The sequence below is a fragment of the Camelus dromedarius genome, chromosome 16, assembly GCF_036321535.1.
Source record: "Camelus dromedarius isolate mCamDro1 chromosome 16, mCamDro1.pat, whole genome shotgun sequence".
NCBI lineage: Eukaryota > Metazoa > Chordata > Mammalia > Artiodactyla > Camelidae > Camelus > Camelus dromedarius.
This window is the reverse complement of record NC_087451.1, coordinates 19,073,751-19,097,592: the sequence shown is the minus strand read 5'-3', so window position 1 is coordinate 19,097,592 and position 23,842 is coordinate 19,073,751. Positions and strand designations below refer to the sequence as shown.

The 23,842-nt window shown below is 49.7% G+C and overlaps 1 protein-coding gene across 1 annotated transcript; it reads right to left on the bottom strand.

Moving 5' to 3' along the window:
* Positions 1 to 761: 761 nt before the first annotated feature.
* Positions 762 to 23,760, bottom strand: POLR2A (RNA polymerase II subunit A). Its single transcript, XM_010996531.3, has 29 exons — positions 23,530 to 23,760; positions 16,029 to 16,161; positions 15,740 to 15,876; positions 15,478 to 15,651; positions 15,008 to 15,289; positions 14,507 to 14,668; positions 14,145 to 14,365; positions 13,832 to 13,964; positions 13,206 to 13,330; positions 12,911 to 13,121; positions 12,160 to 12,369; positions 11,908 to 12,076; positions 11,628 to 11,722; positions 11,279 to 11,482; positions 10,902 to 11,124; positions 10,005 to 10,188; positions 9,410 to 9,581; positions 9,210 to 9,315; positions 8,915 to 9,120; positions 6,436 to 6,660; positions 6,036 to 6,282; positions 5,644 to 5,744; positions 4,077 to 4,181; positions 3,802 to 3,984; positions 3,334 to 3,537; positions 2,963 to 3,149; positions 2,757 to 2,870; positions 2,450 to 2,599; positions 762 to 2,353 (listed from the first exon to the last, which is right to left on the bottom strand). The coding sequence occupies exons 1-29, from the start codon at positions 23,620 to 23,622 to the stop codon at positions 1,197 to 1,199; spliced, it is 5,913 nt and encodes a 1,970-aa protein (XP_010994833.3). The 5' UTR covers positions 23,623 to 23,760; the 3' UTR covers positions 762 to 1,196.
* Between the last annotated feature and the right edge of the window lie 82 nt (positions 23,761 to 23,842).

Here is a 23,842-nt window from a genome sequence, read left to right as displayed (position 1 = left end):
TTTTTTCTTTCTACAGTGCTTGGATCTTTTATAATAAACATGTATCCTTCCATAAAAATAAGTCATCTCTTTCAAAACAATGTAAGATCTGGATTAAATATTGCAAAATGGTACCTAGCATCTATAATCTTAGTGATAAATAGATCCAGGCCATGTTACTTTCTATTCTTTGAACTATTTCAAAGTTTAAAATAAATTTAAAACACCTGAGGTGAAGCACAATTTGCAGAGGACACAGAAAGTGGATGTCCACATTAAGGAACTAATGAAACAGAATATGGCCAACTGGAGACAGCAAATTATCACTAAGTCCTTTAACCTCAGCTTTGAAACTTTCTAGTATCCATAATCTCATTGTTAGTTGGAGGCCAGAGACTGGTTGGAAGTGATCTGAGAAAACTGTAGGAAAAATACCCGAAGAAAATATGCCTCCTGGTGGTGGCCTTACCAGCAATAATTCTCCTGCTTCCCAACTACACTTTTTTGTACTGTTCTAAATTACGTATTTTGATAATCAGGAAAATCAGTTAAAAAGATTTTATGTCAATACTGCTTTAATGCAGGACGGAGGCCCACATCTGTTCGACCACGAAGCCCGCGCACAGAGCACGTGTTCAGTGAAAGACGCACTGTCTGCGCTCATTTCCCCGCCTCTCCCTGGAGCAGGGCTCAGCTAAGACATGATAAATGGATCAGCAGCCTAGGGAAGGGAGAAGGGCCTGGGTATTCCTGCCTCCCAAATAAGCACTCAATGCACACACTTTTGGTCAAAATTAGTAAACTTTATTTAAACTTCAAAAAATAAAATAACAGACAAAAGGCAGCTTTCGCTTTGTTCTTCCCGAGGATCAGATGTAACAACCAGAGCAGGAACTACCCCTAAGAAGTTAAAATACCCTTTACCCCCCAATCAAGCCACAGGCAAGAAGGGATCCTTGATTTGGGGACAGGCCTGGGTTAGGGGCCAGGAAGGAGAACACCACAGCCAGGTGAGTGGGTTCTGAGACAGCACAAGTGGAGGACAAGACAGAAGGCCTGGCAGAAATGGGACCAGAACTTCAACAGGGAACTTTGTCACCAGGAACTATGTACAAGGGAGCCAGACCAGGAGCCTGCACCCCATGGGGGAGGGGAGAGGACAAGCACCCCCAGAGCCGCCCTTCACCTAGCCAGGTGCCACTGCGTGCTGCTCACCCTCAGTTCTCCTCATCACTGTCATCCGGGCTGATGGCTGGGCTGGTGAGGCTATAGGTGGGGCTGGTGGGCGAGTAGCCAGGGGAGGTGGGCGAGTAGGTGGAGCCTTTGGGAGAAGTGGGCGAGTAGGTGGGGCTGGTGGGAGAGTACTTGGGGGAGGTGGGTGAGTAAGTGGGGCTAGTGGGTGAGTACTTGGGGGAGGTTGGGGTGTAGACCGGAGAGGTTGGAGAGTAAGTAGGAGATGTTGGCGAGTACTTCGGGGTGGTAGGCGAATAGGTGGGGCTGGTAGGAGAATACTTGGGGGAAGTGGGTGAATACTTGGGGCTGGTAGGTGAGTACTTGGGGGAGGTCGGGGTGTACTCCGGTGAGCTGGGGCTGTAGGAGGGGCTGGTTGGGGTGTACTTTGGCGAGGTAGGGCTGTAGCTGGGAGAGCTGGGGCTGTAGCTGGGAGAGCTCGGGGTATAGGTCGGAGACTGTGGTGTGTAGCGTGGGCTTGAAGGGGAGTAGCTGGGCGAGGTCGGGGAGTAGCTGGGTGAAGTTGGAGAGTAGCTTGGAGAAGTTGGGCTGTAGTTGGGGCTCGTCGGCGTGTAGTTGGGACTAGTAGGTGAGTAGCTGGGTGAGGTTGGGCTGTAGCTGGGTGATGTCGGGGTGTAATTAGGACTGGTTGGAGAATAGTTAGGGCTGGTGGGTGAGTAACTTGGGGAAGTTGGGGAGTAGCTTGGTGATGTCGGTGAATAGCTTGGAGATGTTGGTGAGTAGCTGGGAGAGGTGGGAGAATAGCTGGGTGAAGTTGGCGAGTAGCTGGGAGAGGTTGGGGAGTAGCTGGGGGAAGTGGGTGAGTAGCTGGGGGAAGTGGGTGAGTAGCTGGGGGAAGTGGGTGAGTAGCTGGGGGAAGTTGGGGAGTAGCTGGGAGAGGTGGGAGAGTAGCTAGGAGAGGTTGGGGAGTAACTGGGAGAGGTAGGGGAGTAGCTGGGAGAGGTCGGGGAGTAGCTGGGTGATGTGGGACTGTAGTTGGGACTGGTTGGAGAATAGGATGGAGAGGTCGGGGAGTAGGAGGGTGAAGTGGGGGAATAAGATGGACTCTGGGGCGTATAGCCCCCAGGGGAGCGGGGCTCGTAGGCAGGCGACGTCGGGGAGTAGCTGGGAGACATGGCACCACCTGTGAAAGAAGAAGGGAGTTAAATTATGGAGACTTGCCTAGAAGGAAGGATCAAAGAGGAAATGAACTTGGCCTTGTCAGAGAAGGACAACTCACCGGGTGAGGGGATATATGGGCTTGATGGGCCCGGGGAGCCTGGGGAGCCTGGCGTGGGAGACCAGGCCGGGGAGTAACCGGGGCTGAAGCCGCTGGCATCTGAAGCAGCGCTAGGAGAGAAGCCTGCTGCCCCCGGGGTCATCCCGCTCCCTGCAAGTGAGAGAAACATTAGTTAAAACCAGAGCTGGAGCCCAAGACATCCCCAGAGCTCCTGGGCCTCCAGTGTCCCAGCTAGGTGACCCTTTGGGAGCCCAGCCCTCCGGCCTTTTGAACCACCCAGAGGCTGGTCTTCCTGGGTGTCACTCACCAACACTAGGGGACCAGGCGCCATAGGCTGGGGTTGCACCCTGGTTCCAGGGTGTCATGGCTGGAGAAATTCCTCCCATGGGACTGGGTGCTGAGCCGAAGAACATGCCGGTGGCTGCAGAGAGGCACACGGTGACCCACGAGGAACAGCACCCGGGGACGGGCCACCCTCCCCCCGACCATGCCCCCCGCAGACCCCGTACTCACGGCCGGCAGCCCCCAGGCCGGGGATGTTGGTGGGGATCTCCATGCCGTACTTGCACTTCTCCGCATCGAGCAGGAGGTCAAAACAGCCAGTGCCGGCCGGAGCCAGCTGGCCCAGCATGATGTTCTCGGACACCCCCTTCATGGGGTCGCTCTCTCCATGTGCAGCTGCTTCCATGAGCACGTCCACCTAAACCTCCGAGGAGGCGGCGCACCATCAGACCCTGACCCCACACAGTGGTCGTTACAGCCACCCACCCCACAAAGGGAACCGCGCCAAGCCCTGCTCCACGCTCACTGCAGAGGACGCCTTGTCCCACAGCACTGCCTCCCCACTTCCCTCCTTCCACCCCGCCCAGAACTTCTGCCGGTACCGTTTCCTCAAAGGAGCACTTCATCAGCGGCCCAGTATCCTGGCGGTTGACCCCATGTCGGGTGATGGCCATCAAGTGGCCGCGACAGGTCATGGTATCGCACAAGAGAGCCAAGTGCCGGTAATTGACGTAGGAACCATCGAAGGAGATGACATGGTACAGCTCCCGCTCCAGGGCCTTCCGCACGGCTTCGATGCCCAACACCTGGCGTGGGGGTCAGGCGTGAAGGGTCAAGACCAAGTATCTCTGCTCTCCTCCCGGCTGCTACCAGCACCCAGATCCACAGAGGGACAGTGAGGAGTCAGTGAAGCCCAGACTCAACAGTGGATTCAGGCATAAAACAATCTGACCAAGGAAGTGCCCAGAGGGGACACATGGACTACAACCCCTGCCTGAGACCCAGGGAGAGGGCCTCGAGCCAGAGAGATCCAGGAATGACAGCGGGGCGGTGGACTCTGAGGGGCTCACCGTGAAAATCTCCACAATGTCATTGGACGTGGTGCGCACAGGGTCCACGTCCTTCTCACTCAGCACCCGCATCAAGCTCACACCATCAGTCTCCAGGATCCACTCCTGCAGGGCCTTGAACTCCCCGTCCTCCGTGATGATGATCTTCTTCTTGTTGTCCGTCTGCGGCAGGTGCATGTACACCTGGAGGGACAGGGTGAGCTCAGGCCGGGCGGGGCGGGAGTGGGGAGGAGAGAAGTGGGGGTGGACGGGCTCTCGGGGAGGGAACGGCTGACCTTGCTGATCTGCTCGATCCCCTGCAGGGTCATATCTGTCAGCATGTTGGACTCGATACAGCGCAGGAAAACATCGTCATCCATCTTGTCCACCACCTCTTCCTCCTGCAACAAGGAGCGAGGTCAGCATGCCTAGAACCCTCTGGTAGGTCTCACCTCAAACCACAGCCTCCTCGAGGACCTAGAGAGCCAGGTCAGGCCCAGACTTGCCCTTTTCAGTTGCAGTAAGGTTAGATTACCTTCTATCGTGTTTTTAGGATGGTATTAAAAGAAACCTAAGACAAGACAGCCATACCCACCACCCTAATACAGCTTCTACTGTGCGCGCGCGCGCCACGCGCTCCAAGGGCTGTAACAAAGCACTCGGCCCTGCCCTCTCGTCCTGACAGTCACTGAGCACTTGCCTGGCCTGCTGACACCCCAACGTGTGATCCCCTCTGATGGGGTGTACGCCCTCAACATGCTCTTATCTAGTCTCAGCCAGTTCGACAGCTAGTAAGTTCTGAGTTTGTATTTAAAGCACCAGGCACCCACATCTGCTGAACAATTTTTTAGGAGCCATGCCCAGGAGAAGTCACTAGTCAAATCTCTTCTCGGGTCTTGTTCTACCTGCTGTCACACCACTTTCCCTAGGACACAGCAGTTCCTACTGGCCGCCCTGCCCTCACGTGGGTGCCTCGGGGAGGAGAGAGCAGTGGCAGGGCTGTGGGGGGGACGCCCCCCGTGAACGCCGACTACTGCACCTACGTGGCTGCTACTTCACATTTCACAGATTTTTGCTGCTAGAAGTTTTTTTTTAAATAATCCATGTAAACTTTATCAATACTGCTATTTTGTATGTAGGAAAACCAAGACATCTCATGAAAAATAAAATTCATCATACAATAAATAATACAAAGATCTGAAATGGAATTAGCGTCTTAACCATTTCGCATCTTTAACCAATAAACATATTCCTCTTAAGAGGAGGTGAAAAAACTACTCATAACAGAAATGCTGAGAATAAACGTCATCAACAAGCATCATGAAATAAGGAATAGTTCCACACCTCTCTAACCTCTGTATCCTAGTAACTCACATGCCAAGGTAAAAATAATTACGGCTTTTGTTATGGCCTCATGTTTCTTTAAAGCAGTCACTAAAATAACTTCCAATCTGGTAAACCTAATAACTAATGCCGTTTGGTTTTACACTGAATTGTATCTTAATCATCAAGCTAAAGTCATAAAAAAAGAATGACACTGTCACTTGAAGGTTGTCTCAGGCTACTGTTCAGCATCTAATCAGATGTCCTTAAATTAATCCTGGCAGGAAGTCTAAGAAATGCATGGATCCGTCTCCTAAGCACATCAAGCCAAGTGCTAATAGTTAAAAAAGACAATGGCAAGCAGGAAGGAGTCTATATGCTGTTAGAATTTTGAAAACCAGTGCTAACCACCATTCACTGTTTCTACTTTAAGTGGTGTGACCGGCACTCAACGCTGCTTTCATTTTAGCTTCTCTGGTCAGGAACAAGATTTAACAGTTTTCTATGTTTGACGTATAGTTTCTCCTTGGTGCCCTTTACCTCTTGCATCTTGTTTTCATCACTGTTCATGATGCGGATCCGGAGCACCAGCTTCTCTGCATTATCATCATTGAAGATGCAGTTCAAGTCGTCGCCAAAACCTGGGGAGAAATGGGAATGATCGCAGCTGCAGGACAGCTTCCGCTCACGGCTCTCCCATAGCTCTCCCCATGCTGAGCTCCCCTCGGCTTCCCCCTTCTTCTCAGAGGGAGGGGAAACGGTGAGAGGAAAGGGCAGTTTGGAGGGGAACCTGGGGAAGAGGTGCCCTGGAGGAGCAGAACGTGTGCAGGGAAGGCAGTGAGCGTGGGCGGCTTGTCTGGGATGAGTGCAAGGGACAGGACAGGGGGAGCCCAGGCAGGACCCCTGAGCTGGGCCCGCCCTCCCAGCCTCACCAGCGTTGATCTTTTCGGCAATCTGCTCCATAGTCAGCTTCCTGTCGGTCATGTGCTTCCGGTCCAGCTCCACCCGCAAAAGCCAGGGGGAGATTCGGGCCACGTCAAAGTCAGGCATCTCGTAGTAGACATTCACCCACTCCTGATCCTCTGCCACCACTGTGCTCTGGGGGTTTGGATCATAGTAGATGGCCGTGTTGGCAGTCACCTTCCTCAATGTTGTATGTTCCAGGCGGCACAGAATGTCCTGGGAAGAAAGGGGGACTCATGTCACAGGTATCTTGGTGGCTCCAAAGGCCTCTTCAAATCCACCTGCAGAGGGAATCCCAAAGCCTTCATTTCAACAAAACAGTCCCCACCTCCTCCTCCTGCCAGGAAGCCCGTTAACCGCAAGCCCTACCTTGGCTCTCTCGGCGTCCCGAGCTGACTGGCCCAGCAGGAAGACGGTAAGTGAGGGGGTCTTTGGCTTCTTGGAAATGTTGATGAGCTCTTTAAGTCGGGGCACACCCAGTGTCACGTTCTTGGCGGACACGCCAGCATAGTGGAAGGTGTTCAAGGTCATCTGGGTGGCAGGTTCTCCGAGGGACTGTGCAGCCAGAGCTCCCACCATTTCACCAGGATGGGCCTGAGGAATAAGAAGATCCAGTGTCAGAAAAGAAGATCCCTCCCCTCTGGTGAATGAGGCATAGTCAGGACCAGGACTATCTGCTCTTCAAAGACATGGGGCAGAGGCGCTTGGAAAAGGCAGAGACTTAAAAAAAAAATCAGTCTTTTTTGAGCATCCCCTCCTTCAGACAGCATTTCGATTTACACACACCATTTAGCACCTGATGTGCTGCACACCCAGGAAAAGGTACTAACTATGCCATCTAAAACCCAAATTCCTAAAAGTATGCTAAAGTTACAGGGTAAATATTCACTTGATAATAGTCTTCTACATGGGACGTTCCCGAATGCATTATTTTAATTGAGACATAATCACATACCATAAAATGTAATCTTTTAATTTGAATCACACAGTATGTAGACTGCTTGACATAGTAATACACATTTAAGGTTCATCACTGTCTTTTTTATGGCTTCGATAGCTCATTACTTTTTATTACAGAATAATATTCCCTTATTTTGTTTTATCCATTCGTTAATGGACATGTAGCTATTATGAATAATGCTGCTATGAACATCTGTGTATAGGTCTTTGTGTGGACATACGCGCCCAGTTCTCTTGGGCATATTCCTAGAAGTGACACTGCAGGGTCATACGGTAACTCTATGTTTAAACTTTTGAGAAATTGCCAGACCATTTCCCAAAACAGTTGCAACATTCCCACAAGCAGTGCACGAGAGCTCCAATTTCTCCACATCCTCGCACCAATACTTGTTTATTTTTTCTCTTAGCCATCCTAGTGGACATGAAGTGGTATCTTATTGTGGTTTTGATCTGCACTTCCCTGATGGCTATAGCTGTTGAGCATCCATTCATGTGTTCACTGGTCATTTATATCTCCTTGGGGAAAACATCTATTCAGTTGTTAGTTTTTTTTTTATTGCTGACTTGTAATAGTCCTTTTACAGACCCTTATCAGATATATGATTACAAATATTTCCCCCCATTCTGTGTGTTGTCTTTTTACTTTCTTCATGGTATCTCTGAATCAGTAAAGGTTTTAATTTTGATGGCATGCAATTTATGTATTTTTGTTGTTGCTGCTGCTGCTCATGCTTTGGTACCATACTTAAGAATTCACTGTCTGAGCCAAGATCATAAAGATTTACCCTGATGTTTTCTTCTGAAAGCATTTTATAGTTATAGTTCTCATACATGAGATAATTTTTGTATATGGTGTGAGGCAGGGATCCAACTTCATTCTTTTGCATGTGGATATACAGCTGTCCCAGCACTATTTGTTGAAAAGACTATTCTTTCCCCATTTAACTGACTTGGTACTCTTGTCAAAAATCAAGTGACCATAAATGTGAGAATTTGTTCCTAGACTCTTAATTCTATTCTGTTTATCTACACTGATCTATGTATCTTTATATCAACAACATACTGTCTTACAGTAAACAATCTTATGGTGACCAGGGAAAAGGGGGTGAGAAGGGGTAAATTTGGGAGTTTGAGATTTGCAAATATTAACCACTACATATAAAAATAGATTAAAAAGGCAGCTGGAATTTGATAGGTCAAATTGGAATGCACTGAATTTATAGGTCACTTTGAGGATTGTTGCCATTTAACAATAGTAAGCCTTCTAATCTATGAACAGGGGATGTCTTTCTCTTTAACTCTTCCTTAATTTCTTACAACCATGTTTCATAGTATTCCCTAATGCATTTTAATTATCTAATTTATAAAACTGAATTTATATCAAGTGGATTTAGAGGCATGCCTATAATTATAACGCTTCTCCTTTCCATTACCCTGTAAAATCCTTAAAGACAATGACAGTATATTCTATTATCTATAGCTGTCTTTCCTGCTTACTCTCTCCAGTTCCCTCCCTCCACCTAATTTAGAATTCTGCACACAGCAGACATTTTAAGAAAATAAAGAACATTCACATTTCATATCCCAGCCAGCATGCCACTTATTTCCTATATGACCATCATATAATAATACAGTCATATCATCTCCCCAAGGTTCAGTTTTTATGTCTGCAAAGTGGGACTAACATCCCTCACCACTAGGGTAGTCTTAAGACTACTAAGGAATAAAAGGTACAAAGCCCCAAACACAGGACTTGGTACACAATAGTCTCTCAATGAATGAGTTATTATCAGGTAACTGTGGGCAGAAGTGGGCTGTTCTGAGAGCCCAGAAAAGTCAATAGGTCAAAGAAGAAAACCAAGGCTGAGGTGAGAAGTACAGCACTCACAATTGCTTGGTTGAACTTGGACTCGATCTCTCCAAGCAGCCAGTCAAAGGCTTCTCCACTGAGCCGGAACTCCTCAGCCATGCGGCGGGAGCACAGCGTGGACCGCAGGTGGATGTTGAAGAGCAGGGTGGCATTCTCCTGGGCCTGTCGACTCAGTGGGTCGTCCCCATTCACAATCACCAGCTTCTTGCTCAGCTCCTTGACTCCTGGGGGCCAAACGGGAGGTGATGAGATTGTGGACCAGGGCCCAGTAGACTCCTGATCCTAGTCTGGCAGCCCCAAAACAAGTACTCACCCTCTACCACCTTGATGGGATGCAGGTCGGAGGGAAGGCGAGGGTTGATGTGGAAGATCTTCTGAGCATTCCAGATCATGCGCAGCAGGTTACAAGGGAGGACGACCTGAGGCAAGAGGGACGAGAGGAAGGACCATGGGTCAGGGACAGGCGTGCAGGGCCAGTGCTTCTCCAACTCAGCCCTTCCCGCCCACACGCACCTTGCTGTCACCAGTTGGGAAGATGACCCTGAGCACCTCCCGGTCCTCACGCATCCGCTCAAATTCTCTCTCCAGTTCATTCTGAATGTGTGCATTGCTCAGTACGTCCTTCACCAGGTCCTCCTGCAGAGTGCGCCTCAGGGCCCTCTCATTGGTGTAATCAAAGCGGAACCTGCAGGTGGCAGGGGTGCAGTCAAGAGACAGGTGGGCCCTGGGCCCTGATCCCAGCAGTGAGCACCAGGAGGGCTCCTAAGGTACACAGCCCACAGGAACAAGCTTTGCAGACAAGAACCCTGGGTGGGGAAATAGAAGATCCAGACATAAGGACTTTCATCAGGACCTGAGCTTGTGCCTGCCCCTCTGGCCTTGCTTTGTATCAAAACCAAGGACAAAGTCAGGATGATCTCAGCTCCGCTCTCCACCTGCCATCTCCCATCGTGCAGCTGCTGCCGGGGGTGGGCATGGGGAAGGGGTGGTATAAGGTAAGGTCTGGTGCAAGAATAGTCCAGTGATCTTGTTATGCGTAGGGAGAGGAATCCCCATTACTCTGGCCCTGAGCCCTGAAGTGAGAACCGTCTGCCAGCTGCCTCCTCACTTCTTTTCAAAAGCCTTGTTGGAAGGCTTCAGGGTGGCCAGGTTCTGGAACTCGACGCTCTCGCCGGCCAGACCGTCCTCGCCGTAGCGCAGCTGCACCACCTGATTGATGGAGTTCCGCACAGTGGCATCATACTTCACCATCACCGACTCCATGGACTTGATCAGCCGCCGCTGGATGTACCCTGGGGGGAGGTTATCGACTGAGGGACCCAGAGCAAGAAGAGGGGCCCTCCTAACTCAGGACAAGCCTTGCTGGCCACTCTGGAGCCTCAACCCACTCTCATCCTCAGAAGAGCCAGCTAGGGAAGGGATAAATGGGAGTTGTAGATTTGCATATACTAACTAATATACATAAAATAAACAAGTTTATACTGTATAGCATAAGAAACTACATTCAATACCTTGCAGAAACCTATAGTGAAAAAGAACATGAAGATGAATATATTATGTTCCTATATGACTAAAGTATTGTGCTGTACACCAGAAATTGACAAAGCATTGTAAACTGACTATACTTCAAAAAAAAAAAAAAAAAAAAAAGGCCAGCTAGAAGCCCCTTTTATCCCCAAGGCCTCTCAATGAAACCCATGCCCACCTCCAGATGGAACCAGGGTCCAGCAGAGACCCCCAGGAACTACCCCCCACATGATGGGTCAGCAGCAGAGACCCTGAGGCTCTCTCCCTGCACCCTGGAATGCTGCACAGCAACCAGAGCAAGCGTGTTTTTCTAACTCTTGACCTTTAATCACTATTCTTTCCATAAAGGCCAAAATTACTTCTCTGGGAATAGAAGACTTTAGCCTGAGAACCCCTACTCTCACCCACGAGGGGCTTCTCAGACTACGTTTCTCCCTGGTACCAGCCCACAGAAGGGCCCTGGGTCACAAGGCCTCACCAGTCTCAGCAGTCTTGACAGCTGTGTCGATGAGCCCCTCACGACCCCCCATGGCATGGAAGAAAAACTCAGTGGGTGTGAGGCCGGCCAGGTAGGAGTTCTCCACGAAGCCACGGCTCTCAGGCCCATAGTCATCTTTGATGAAGTGAGGCAGAGTCCGGTGCTTGAATCCAAACGGGATCCGCTTGCCCTCCACGTTCTGCTGCCCGACAACAGCAATGACCTGGGAAACAGAAAAGGTGGGGTGCATCTAACTCTCTCTGTCTTGAGACTAAGAGTACCCAGGACGTTCCCCTGACTTCCCCAGCAACACCCACCTTCCCTCCTCCTCCCCACCTTCAGTGTGGCCCCACATCTGTTAAGACAAAGCTCCCCACCTGAGAGATGTTGATCTTGGAACCTTTAGCCCCGGACACAACCATAGACTTAAAGTTGTTGTACTCAGATAGGGATTTCTGGGCAGAGGAGCCAGTCTTGTCTCGGGCATCGTTGAGAATGCGGTTCACCTGGTTCTCAAAGGTCTGCCGCAGAGTGTTCCCTGGGGTGGGCTCCAGCTCATTGTTATGCGCCTTCTCGATGACCTGGGTGCAGAGGAAGAGGTTGCGTTATCAGGGAAACATCAATCTCCACTGGTCCCCTTCCCTCCAACCCCAATGCCCCTCTCAGTCCTCCTCAGTTCAAAGTCACCGAGAGCCTCTTGTGTCTTTGCCCAGCCTTCCCTCTCACCTCTATTACATCCTGCTTGGCCTTCTTAATAGTGTTCTGAATGTCCTGGTAAGTCTTAGAGTCAGCGATGGAGTCCCCAATGCCAATGGTATGACCTAGAAATAAGGAGAAGTGTCAGCAACACTTCTTTGGACTCCCAAGAAACATGGGAGGGAATCACAGTCAAGAGTAGATGGAGGGGCGCCAAATCCAAGGAGGAAAAAGAAAGGAACTTAAGAAGAGCAGTAAGAAGTGAGAGAGCCAGGACTTACAGAGGACTTCATGGAGCCCCTCAACTTACCCTCGATGAGGAGCCAGTTGTTAATGACAGTCTGAATGTTGGAGTAGAAGAGGCGAGTGATGTCATGACCCATCTCCAAGTAAGAGATGTGGACCAGGGAGCCGGCTGATGTGCCCAGAGACTTCTTGCACAGGATGCCCATGATCAGCTCCCCATTTTCCACCACCACCTGCAGACAGAGCACGTCTCAGGGCCCCTGCTGTGGCTCCATGTCCAAAGTCTTTCCCCACACATCCAGAAGCCAGGCCCTACCTTGGTGTCCCCAGGAGAGATGTGCTTGTAAGGGCCACTGTCCTCATCATCGGGATGGGTGCTGTGGGTGCGGATGCAGTTGATGTGGCCAGGTATGATGAGGGAGAAGATCTGCTTCCCCGTCCACAGGGGCTGGGGCTTCAGGATGGCTGGCTGTGGGACCTTGCCGTCCCACGTGGACAGGAACATCAGGAGGTTCATCACTTCCCCCTGGGAGAAGGGCCGGAAAGACAGGAAGTCAGAACTGCCGGCCTCATCTCTGGTGAATGTTGGGGGAGGCCTCCCTACCCAACAGGGAAAGCCAGACTTTGGAGGCAAAGAGATGGCAAGAAAAGTGTTTTCCAAACTTTTACTAAAAAAATTCACTGTGACAGTGAAGCTTTTAAGATTTTTTTTTTTAATGAAATACAAACTACTTTTAATAATTAGGAAATAAATGAAAGTAAGAATAAATAGATAAACAGAATTTTAACAAACTCGTATTTACCTTCTCTCTTTGCCTTTACTTTCCAGACAACACGTGAAATTACATGACATTTTAAGGAATTAAATGAGGAGCTAAAGCCACATACCGTTTTCGGCCTCAGTCTGTCCTAATCCCCTTTCCTTCTGCCTCACAAAAAAGGCAGTCTCACATACAGGTCAGCGCAGAGTAAGGCAGGGCACAAGTCACAGCTCCTCACTGTCCTCGGCCTCACTGTGCTGGGCCCCCGCCCACCCAGGCCAGGGCTTACCTCTAGGGACCACATACCCGCTCCAGAAAGACATCCCTCTTGGTGAACTTGCGCACTGCGGTCAGCGTGTCCTGCACGATGCCCATGACAGGGCGATTGCTTTGCGGGGTTACAATCATGCGTGGCACCATAGCGAGTTCCTGGATCTCAGCCCGAGTCTCCAGAGACTGTGGCAGGTGCAAGTTCATCTCATCCCCATCAAAGTCAGCATTGTATGGAGTTGTCACACTGCAGTGAAAGAGGGAAGTCAGAGTTGGGAAGACGTCCGCAGTGAAACCCAGGGAGCAGCCCAGTCCCGGCCGGCGGACTGACCTAAGATTCAAGCGAAAAGTAGACCAGGGGAGGATGCGGACCCGATGTCCCATCATGGACATTTTGTGCAAAGTTGGCTGTCGGTTGAAGATAACAATGTCCCCGTCGCACATATGCCGTTCCACCTGGGCGGGGTGAGGTGCGGAAAAAACCTCAGTGAAGGAGGTATGCCAAGAATGAAGTGATAGTGGACCTAAGATGCTTTGGACACAGAAACTGATAATCCTGTGGTCTTGTGCCACTTGAAATGCTTATCAACCATCCCCTTTGGGTCAGGCACTGGGCTAGATTCCAGGTTATCAGAGATAATTAAGACATAGCACCCACTAACCTCCGGGAACTCAACTGGGGGAGAAAACCGAGAGACTCGATGTGAGGACTTCTGCTCTGTTCCTAACCTGGATCTCTCTTTCCTGCCATATGTCCCTCATGCTGCCCTTGGATGTATGTGACCGTCACCCTGAATGCCAGTGACTGGCAGCTACAAGCTTGGCTAGGACAGCAGTCTTTTAAAGAGAGAGTCAGTAAGCTTGGATCCTAAGAGGACAACCTCAGAGGGCCCACTCCAGCCGGCCCCCAGTCAGAGCTGGTTGCTCAAATAAGAGAGGCCCTGGCCTGTTACATGCCTTATAGCCAGTCTGCAGGTGAAGGTCACTGGGCTTGGGGTGGAAACGCAGGTCAATGCGATCACCGTTGTCCCGGATGATGTACTTGGCCCCTGGGTACTGGCTGTTCCCCCTGCGCACTAGCTCCTGAAGTCTAGGAAGGAAAGGGATGCAATGAACAAAATGCTTCCCCAAAAGCTCTTGTTACCCTTATCCCAAAGCCCCATGTGGGAGCCCAAACAGCTAAACTTCAATGCTCTCTCCTTCTTGCTCAGAGCCCATTCCCCCCAGTCTCCCTAGGCCCCTCCAAGCAGGGCTCCTGAACTGAGCACACCTGTCAATGTTGAAGGGGGTGACGATCTCCGCAAAGGTCATGTTGGCGGCAATGGAGCGGGGCACGCCAACCTGGTCAATGGAGAGGTTGGGGTCGGGGGTGATGACCGTGCGGGCCGAGAAGTCCACTCGCTTGCCCATCAGGTTCCCTCGTACACGGCCTTCCTTGCCCTTCAACCGCTGCTTCAGGGACTTGAGGGGACGCCCAGACTTCTGCATGGCCTGTGAGAAAACACAGGGCGGGGGGCATCCCAGCAGTTAGCACCGGCAGCTCCTCCAGAGCTTGGAGGACACACACTGGCCCCTATCCCGGCCCCACTCCCTTTCTTCCAGGTTCAGGGCGTGGGGAGCCTTCTGACTCACGCGAGGCAAGCCGGGCAGCTCGTTGTCCACCATGGTGGCCACGTGGAACTGGAGGAGCTTCACATCCTCGGCGATGACATGGGCTGCCGCCCCGTTCTGCTCGTTGCGCCGAAGCTGATTGTTGATTTTCACAATGTCGGCCAGTTTGTGTGTCAGGTCGTCCTGAGGCAGGAAGTCAGCCTCGTCACAATCCAGTAACCCTCGAGCGCTCAGCATGCATGCGCCAGCACCCGGCACCTCTCGCCCTCACACCACGCTGAGAGGCAGGCCTGGCCTCTTGGGGCACAGATCCAGAAGAACCTTTGTGAGCTCTAACCTCGTTAAGGGGCTCATTAAAGGTCACAGAACTAGCAAGTGGCAGGGTATCTTCAGGCCCAGGTGACCTGTCCGTCACCTCTGCACACTGCCCTTCACCCCCAGCTTCTACACCCCTTCACCTCTCCCACGGCTCCCTCGACTCAGACACCCAGCCGACCAGCTGAGAGCCCTGAAGCCACTGACCTGGTTGCGGGCAGAGCCCTGCATCACAACCGCGGGCCGCACGGAGAGCGGGGGCACGGGCAGCACGGTGACAATCATCCACTCAGGCCGGGCGTAGCGTGGCTCCATGCCCAGGACAAAGCACTCCTCATCCGAGATGCGTTTGAAGATCTCATGCACCCGCTCAGGACTCAGCAGGATCTTCTTCTCCTGAGAGTCCTCGTTGACATGCTTCCACTCCGCATACAGCTCCAGGCCAGAGCGCCGGATCCTGGGCTGGTACCGCCCGCACCCACCGTGGCCCTTGCAAGGAGAGAGAGGGGCCGTCAGAGCCCAGAGGACGGGCCTTCTCCCCCAACACCCGGCCGGGCCAGCCCTCCCCACTCTTCTGTGTCCTTCGGGTTCCTGCTTCTTCTACTGCCTCCTCTACAGGCCCCTAGCACCACCCCGACCCCTCGACCCCTCCCAACAGTCTGCGCAGCCCCCGCTACCTTTTCTTTGGCCAAATCCTCATCACCCTCAGGCTGCTCCACACCGAACTTGTTGTCCATCTCCTCCCCGCCCTCACAGATGTTCTTGCCCTTGCAGAGGTCATAGACATGTGTAAGCCGCTTCTTGGGCTGCCCCTTGGACTTAGCCAAAATGTCCTTGATCTTTGGGTTGTTCTGGGGACAGAGCAGAGTAGGGTCAAGTTGGGGCTGCCGATGCCCCCCAGCAGCCCTGCCCCCAGGCCAGAGCCCATCTCCCACTCACAGAATCCACAAGCAACTTAGAGCAGAAAAAGCAGACGCAGCGCAAAACTTTCATTGTCTTCACCAGGAAGCCCACGTGGAATACAGGCTTGGCCAGCTCAATGTGGCCAAAGTGGCCAGGACACTCGGTCATGTTTCCTGTGGGAACATACACCTGACACTTTCCTCCCAGCTCTCACCTCAGAGACCAAGTCTCCAAGTGTCCACCCTCAGTTCTGTTTTTTTCAAGGACCTGAGCCCTTCCTTTCCTCTCTCCCTCTAGGATTCCATGCCTGCCCCCTAGTACTTACCTGCACATGTTTGGCAGCGGCCAGTGCGCTCAATCACCCCCTGCCTTGGGTCCATCAGCCCCCCAAGCTTAGGGCGGCCTCCCTCAGTCGTCTCTGGGTATTTGATGCCACCCTCTGTCACAGACATTCGCTTCTGCAGAAAAGAAAGGCCAAGAACAACTAAATAAGATTCCTAGTTTCCAGGCTTTGTGGTTGAGGAGCTCTGTACCAAGGGCTCAAAGAATCCCAAACTACTTACAGGAAAACTCACCAGGTTTAGCCCAGAATGAGGGGGATGAGGGTGTGTGTTTACCTCTGGAAATGCCAAAGTCGAATATCACAAGAGCACGTTTCAGTCACTGTCTTGGGGTGGGGGGCATTTAGACTAGTGTACAGTCAACTCTGGGCCCCATACAAGTCGCCTACCTCGAGGACTTGGACCCTGGACATCCCACTGGGTTAAATGCTAGATCATTATTATGCATAGAATTTAACCACAAAAAAAAATAAAAGTTGTTTCAAGGGGGGGAAAAAATCAATGCCTTGATTCTTTCCCAAAGTTAATCAAGGCCAGAATCTGTGTCCCTGGCAGGAACCTCCCTGTAGGCGCAGCCACCTGGCAGCCCAGGTGTTCTGCCCAACACACGCCCTGACAGCTCTGACTTCAGCTCCTCAAATTAAGCACTCTTTGCCCCCGCCCTTGTCATCTCCTCCTTCTCAAGGGCCTGGGCCAGCCTGAACCCTCCCATGTTCAGAGGGAGATTTTAGGATAAGACAGGGGGTGCCAGCGTAGAGGGCTGGTGAAAATTATTTGGAGCAGAAGTGAACCCTGGAGCCTCATGAGATGGGAGGCAAAGCCTGTGCATCGCTGGCACTACACCATGTAGGAAAAACAGACAGCTGAGTTCAAATCAGGGAACCGCAGTGATTCTGAGTGCTTATATACCAGCTACCCTCCGAAATGCTGCACCTCCGTCCACCACCACATCCCTCCAACTACTCCTGACAATGAGCTTCTCTGCCCAATCCAACAGACCCCTCTCGGTCTTAGCTTGGTGGCCGGTAAGGCACTGCGGATGGGCCACCTCCTTAAAGCTCGCTCTCTCTTCCTACCTCTCTGGCTGCCTCTCTGGAGTCTGCTTCCTAGGCTCCTTTGCCTTGATCTGCTCCTTAAACACTGCTACTCCCCAAGCTTTTAGCTCAGCCACACTTCTCATCACACCCAAATGTTGTCCCTGTGATGATTTTCACTACTTATGCCCAAATCTCTACCTCTAGGCCTCACCTTTCTTTTGGACTTTGGATTCACACACTGAACTATCTACTGAACCCCGCCTCCAGATACCCCACCCCCGGATAAATTCAACATGCCTAAAAGCAAACTCCCTTTCCCACAAAAATCTCTCCTTTTCCTTTAGTCTCCAGGTAAGACAGCAGCACTCAAGTCAGAAACCAACAGTGACCCTTCCTTAACCCAAGGCATAAAACAGGAGTCAGAGACCCCTGGTTTGGAATTCTGGATCTATCATATAATATGTGTTCAGTAAGTGACAGCTTGGTGAATGGTACATTCACCAAGTACCGGTCATTTTTGCCTCCTAAATAGTTCTTGAATCCAGCCCCTCTTCTCCATCCCTACACCCAATGCCCTAGGCCAGGCCTTCCCTTTGTAGTCTACATCAGAGCGTTCCCTAGGTCACCAGCCTGCCTCTCTCCAATCCATCCATACTATAATCCAGGTGCTCTTTCTAAAATGGAAATCTAATTTTCATACCCTCTTGTCCTCAGCATAATGTCCAAATTCAGCAGGACAGCTTACAAAAAGAGTTTTATGACATCTCTACCTTCCTTTCTTCCTGCCCGTAGCAGAGCCCCCAATGGACCCCTCTTGCCCAGCAAATTTGCTGCTCTCCTTGGAGTCCTCGTACATGTGATTATCTCTGCTTGGAATGCCCTTCCCCACAAGACAAACTTGCTATTTCAGGACTCAGCTCAGGCATTGCTTCTTTCAGAAAGCCTTTCCACAGCCTCCCTAGACAGACTAATGCTGCCTCTGTACTTCCAAAACCTCTCTACCACTGCAAGTCTCACAATGCAAAGGAATTATCTATTAGGGTCTGTCTTCCCCACAGATGACAAGCATCTCTAGGGCAGAAGGCATTCCTCTATCATCCTGGATCCAATAGCTCTCGATGTTTGTTAAACTAAACTAAACTGCTCAGGACCCTCCACCGCGAAAGTACCCTCAAAGAACTTGAAAAAAGAGAGAAGATTGTCCCCTGATGGTCAAACCAACAATCCTCTCATAATGGATCTGATTAGCCACTGCTGAGTAGAAACTGAAATGGTCAGCAGATGCAAGGCAAAAGAGGTTCTGAACACCCACAGCACTCATCAAGGTGGCCTGATGAAATCTCAGGGAGACAGACCTGGTGGTGCTGAAATTCACAAAGCCGGAGCCCTATCAGCTGCATCGTGTTTTATGAGAAACACAAAGAAGAGGTTTGCTCCCCTTAAATGAAACACAAAAAAGCAGAAGCAGGCCTGACTTTGGCTGCCAGAAGAGTCACTAGCACCAGAGAGAGGCCTCATGGAAATCATACTCGAAACTTCACCCACCTCCCTCTGCTCCAAGTCCATGCTCACCAAGCCAGTCACGTTCTAAGGAGTCACTGTGCTTCCAGGCACTGAGACTGGGCCAGGGTTGTCCTGGACTAAACGTCTACTTTAAGTTAATGAATTATATTTTGGATTGTACACAAATGACTTTAGCCCCCAGTCCTTCATCCAAACACTGGTTCTCACTGCCTACATGATAAAAGTTAAGACTCTTGAGAGGGTAGCCAGTCCCAGAGGGTGCCCTGAGGTCACAAAACCAATGGCCTGCCATAGATTCTCAGTAAATACTTGCTCTCTTTCTTCTGCCTTTAGCAAAGCACACAAGGTCCTTACAACTTGGCTTCAGCCCATTCTTACAGCTTTATTTGGCACTACATTCCCCTCCTCACCCTCTACGTTTATGCCCCAACTGTAATAGATTTCTCAAAATTCCTTTTCAAGTGCTCCTTTTTTCCAGTAAACTTCTCTTCATTTTTAAGACCCAATTCAAATGCTACCTCTTTATAAAGTATTCTCTAACTTCCTAGCCTTACCCAAACCCCAGCAAGGTTCTTAGCCCAACTTTAATTACTTGTTTACACATTTGTCTCTCCCAATGGACTGTAATCCTTGAGGGGAAGGATCATGCTTCTTTTATCTTTATATCCTCAGTGCCCAGCAAAGTAACCAGCACATGGTAGGGGTTCAGAAACTATTTGGTGCACAGATAGGAAATCCTTCACTGGATTATAAATAATTTGAGGAAAAGGATAATCTGATTCACCACTGCGGCCCACACTCTTCCTAAAGGAGTGTAATTACTGTTTTAAATCCTTCTTGGAATAAGTTGAGGTACAAACAAATTGAGTTACGCTTTCCATGGTGGACAGTTGCCTTTAATGACTAGGGGTCAACGCCTTCAAATGTAATCAAGAGCCCATCCTTCCCGACTTTGTACAAGCTGCACATAAACCCTCCTTGCTTCCTTCCCCTCACTCGGCAACATCCTAACCCATCTTACAACAGCAAAGACGGCTGCTCTGTCTTGCACCCAATTCTAAAAGCCCTCTGTACTTTGACACACTCCACAAAACTTGTGGAAAATATTCTACCTTTAAGTACTATCAGTGTCACAAGAGGCCCCTTACCCACCTACCTTCCTAACCAAAGTGGAACTAAATTATTCCCTCTAAACACTGGAGCACTATATAAACCGTAAGAGCCATGGAGACCAAAATCAGTCTCCCATAATTCTACATCCCAGAGACGATGTCTGTAAAGTTCTGTGAACAGCCTTCCATGCTTTTTAAAAAAATACAAATATGTTCCCATTTTTACATAAATGGCGCCTCATTGTGCACACAGTTTTAACTTTTTCATTTAACCAGATGCCTGAACTTCATCAGTTCACAATGCCCTGAGTGCCTCACTAACTTTCACAGCACTCCCTAGGCCAAAAGAGATCTGCTTATTAAATACTTAGATCCAAACAACTGAATAAGTATTTACATCTCAGCAACTTAACAGTCATTTGAAAAAATAATACACGTAAACTGAGAAAAATATTCTTTTAACATAGTAAAATAAAAATAACATTTTTATTTCCCAAATCACCACAATTACCTATGACACCTGCTGGGCACTGCACTTCTCAAATCTTAGAATCAGATTGGACACCACCACCTTTATCTCTTGCTCTATACTTATTTTTGCCTAGTATTTAGCAATTGCTAAAAACCCAGCTTCACAAAGGTATGACGTCATTGAAAGGGATTTGGCGCCATCTAATGCTAAAAGGGAACCACCCGTTCTAGTAGGTGCCAGGGCATCAGGCTTCTATGTTTCTCTTGAATATTTAAAATCTCTCACTGGGCCCCTGTGAGTTTGCAGTGATGTCTGAGCCATCTGGGAACGGAGGATCAGGGGATTTAACCTATTAGGAAGGTCTTGTTCTACTGTAACAGACCCTGAGTTATTCAATAGGATTCCTATTAGTAAATATTTAGGTGATTTATAGTTTTAAACAATTTCATTTTCAAACAATCTTGCAATAAAATTCCTTCTATATGTATCTTTATGTACTTATGCAATTAATTAATTCACTCATTTATTTAAGTAACTTTTATTACATGCCTGTTAGATTCCACGCACCATTTGAGATGCTGGACAAGAGATGAATACAAAGTTCCTTATGAAATTTACATTCCACTGAGGACGCAAGAATCAGAAAAACTAATCCTTTTAGGTACTGACCAGCTACAAAGTAAAATAAAGTCAAGATTCGGGATTAGAGAATGCAGGGGGGTGTTACTTAACAGGGTGGTCGGGGATGAGTACCTAATGATACGACATCTGAGCAGAGAACACACTGACAAAGGAACAGACCTGCCCAGGTCTGAACAATGTTGTTCTAAGCAGCAGAACAGTGAATAATAAAGTCCCCGAGGCAAGAATGAGCTCCTAGCGCTGGAAGAACAAGCAGGTTAGTGCAGTTAAACAGCAACAAGAAGATCGTAGTGAGATGGGAAGGCAAGCAGGGGCCAGATAATACAGGATCTCAAGTAAGAATTTAGATCCTTTGAAGAGAATTCCATGCAAGAAAAGAGACATGATTACAAGATCTCTCTGGCTGATCTGCAACCTGAAGGAGGAACAACCAGGGGCCAGGGCGACTGCAATGCTCCATTGGAAAGATGATGGTGGGGTGGACCAGGGTGGTCCACGTAGTCATAAATGACTAGATTCCAGACGTATTTGGTTTGTTTGTTTGTTTGGGGGGGAGGGAGGTAATTAGGTTTTTATTTATTTTATTTTTAGTGAAGGTAAGGTACTGGGGATTGAACAGACATATTTTGAAAGGCAGAATTGACAGACTGGCAGATGGACTAAAGAGGTTGTGAGAAAAGAGAAGACACAAAAAAACGTTTTTAGGTTTTGGGCCTGAGCCCCAGATGAATGGTGGAGCCAGTGATTGCTAAACCAGGCAAGCCTGACGGGGGGGGGGGGGGGGGGGGGGGGGGGGCAGGGGGCGGCATGTTCAAGGGGAGACATTAAGAGTCTTTTATTTAAGAATACATTCTGAGAAGTGGAGTGCTGGGCCAAGGAATACACATATTAAATGACTCATAAAAGTGTCAGATTGTCCTCCAAAAAGGTTAAATACCAATTTATCATCCTACGAACAATCGTATAAGCATGCCTATTTCCCAATATTTTTGTGATCAGGGAAAAACCAGATAAGGGAAAACTTTTATGTTTTAATTAGTATGTTTTTATTTGTAAGCTGAATATTTTTACTTGCCATCTGTAGTACTTCTGTGCACCGCCTATTCACATCCTTTACCCATTTGTCCAGTAGATGTGTGCTTTCCTTACTGATCTGTAAGCGTTCTTTGTATATTCAGAAATTTAACCTTGTTGGTCACATGGCAAATACTGTTTCCTAATCTGTTTTTTAGCTGCCCGTGGTGTCTCTGATAAACAGAAGCCGCTCTTATTTTTATGTAATAAAACCTGCCTTATTCTTTCTTGTAGATAAAATGCTTAGCTCGGTGCCTACCACATCACAGGCACTCTACAAAATTTACCAATAATCAATTCATTACTATAAGGGTTTCTGCCCCTGGTATCAGTCCCCAAAAGCCTTCTATATTTTTCAAGTGCTTTATAGTTTTGTTTTTTAGATTTCAACCTTCACTCCATCTGGAACTTATTCTGTGTGCTGTGAGTTCAGGAGGTTCTAACTCCTGACACAACTTTCATACTGAGCCACCTCCTCCAGCAAAATTGTCTCCGTCCACAAACATAGCCATTCAATTCCACTCTCTCCAGCCAACTGGCCTTCTTTCCACAGAGGAAGGAGTCCAAGTTGCCAACAGCTCTCCCTCCTCCCTGGTTGCTCCTGCTTCCATTCTTAGCCCTCCTCTCCAGTCAGTTGTTCACAGGACAACCAAGTTAGTAATTTTTTTTTTAAATATAAACTTAATGTCACCTCTCCTGCTTAAAATTCTCCAACGAGTTCCTACTGAAAACAATGAAATTCAGATCTCTTATCATAATCTACAATATCCAACCTGGCCTGCCCCACCTCTTGCTTCTCCAGCTCATTTTAATAACTACTCATCCACTAAACCCCAGTCACACTGGGCACCGTTCAGTCCCCTGGGACACATCCAGTTAACCCCTCCCTCAGGCCCTTTGCACTATTCTTTCCTCTGAGTGAAGACCTCTAGTCCTAGAATCTATGGCCTAAGACAGTGGCTGTTTCTCATCATTCAGGCAATGTCAACTCCTTAGACAGGCTTTCGCAGACCCTGACACCACCCCGCCTAAAGTAGCCTCATCTCGGTGACTCGCCATCGCATTACACCAATTCACTTTATTCAAGGTCCTTGCCATTAATGAATTATCCTGTTCATATCACTCATTCGTGTTTATTGTCTGTCTCCCCAGCCCCTTCCCACAGAAAGTGCTCCAGAAGACAGGGTCCTTGTCTGTCTTGCTTAGCTCTGCATCCCCAGCGTGTCATGTCTATCACATAGCAGGTGCTCAATTAATATTTGTAGAAGGGGGAGGGAAAAAATCTGGGGCTCAGCTGCTCATCCAAACTTGCAGAGGCTCCCTAGCATTGGTGTGATCCCGTTTAACGTCGGTAACTGCGGCGTGGAGCCAATCATCCTTTTCTCCCTCCTTCCCACACTTCAGCCCCTCCAGTGTCCAGGTCCCCAGCTCCGACACAGAGCTAAGCTTGCTGACCCACTAGAAAAATATAACTGCGAGGCCGCAAGACACTGCCTCAGCGGCGATAACCCTTCCTCCCCACCGGTTCCCCTTGTGCAGCGACTAGCGCCAAATTTCCGCAGCGCCCATCACGCCCCGCCCGCAGCGCGGGAGGGAGGAGGAGTGGGAGGGCAGAGCCGCTTACCAGTTCATCCGGACTGAGGACTCCGAACTGCACTCTCTTGATGGTGCGCAGCGGGCATGCGCTGTCCCCGGAGGGGGGGCCACCCCCGTGCATCGCGGAGGCAGGCGCGCTGCGCAGGCGCAAACCTCACTACAAAAAGCCTGCGCCGCCTCCACCTAGGTGCTCAGACCCCGTCGGGGCGGCCGCCGGGAAGGACCTCCCCGAGTTGGGAGAAAAAAGCCGGAGGAGGGGAAAGGTGGGGGAGGGAAGGAGGCGGGGAAACGAAAAGGGGCGAAAGGAGCTCTCCTCCGCCTTTCCGGAGATTTTTCGTCTC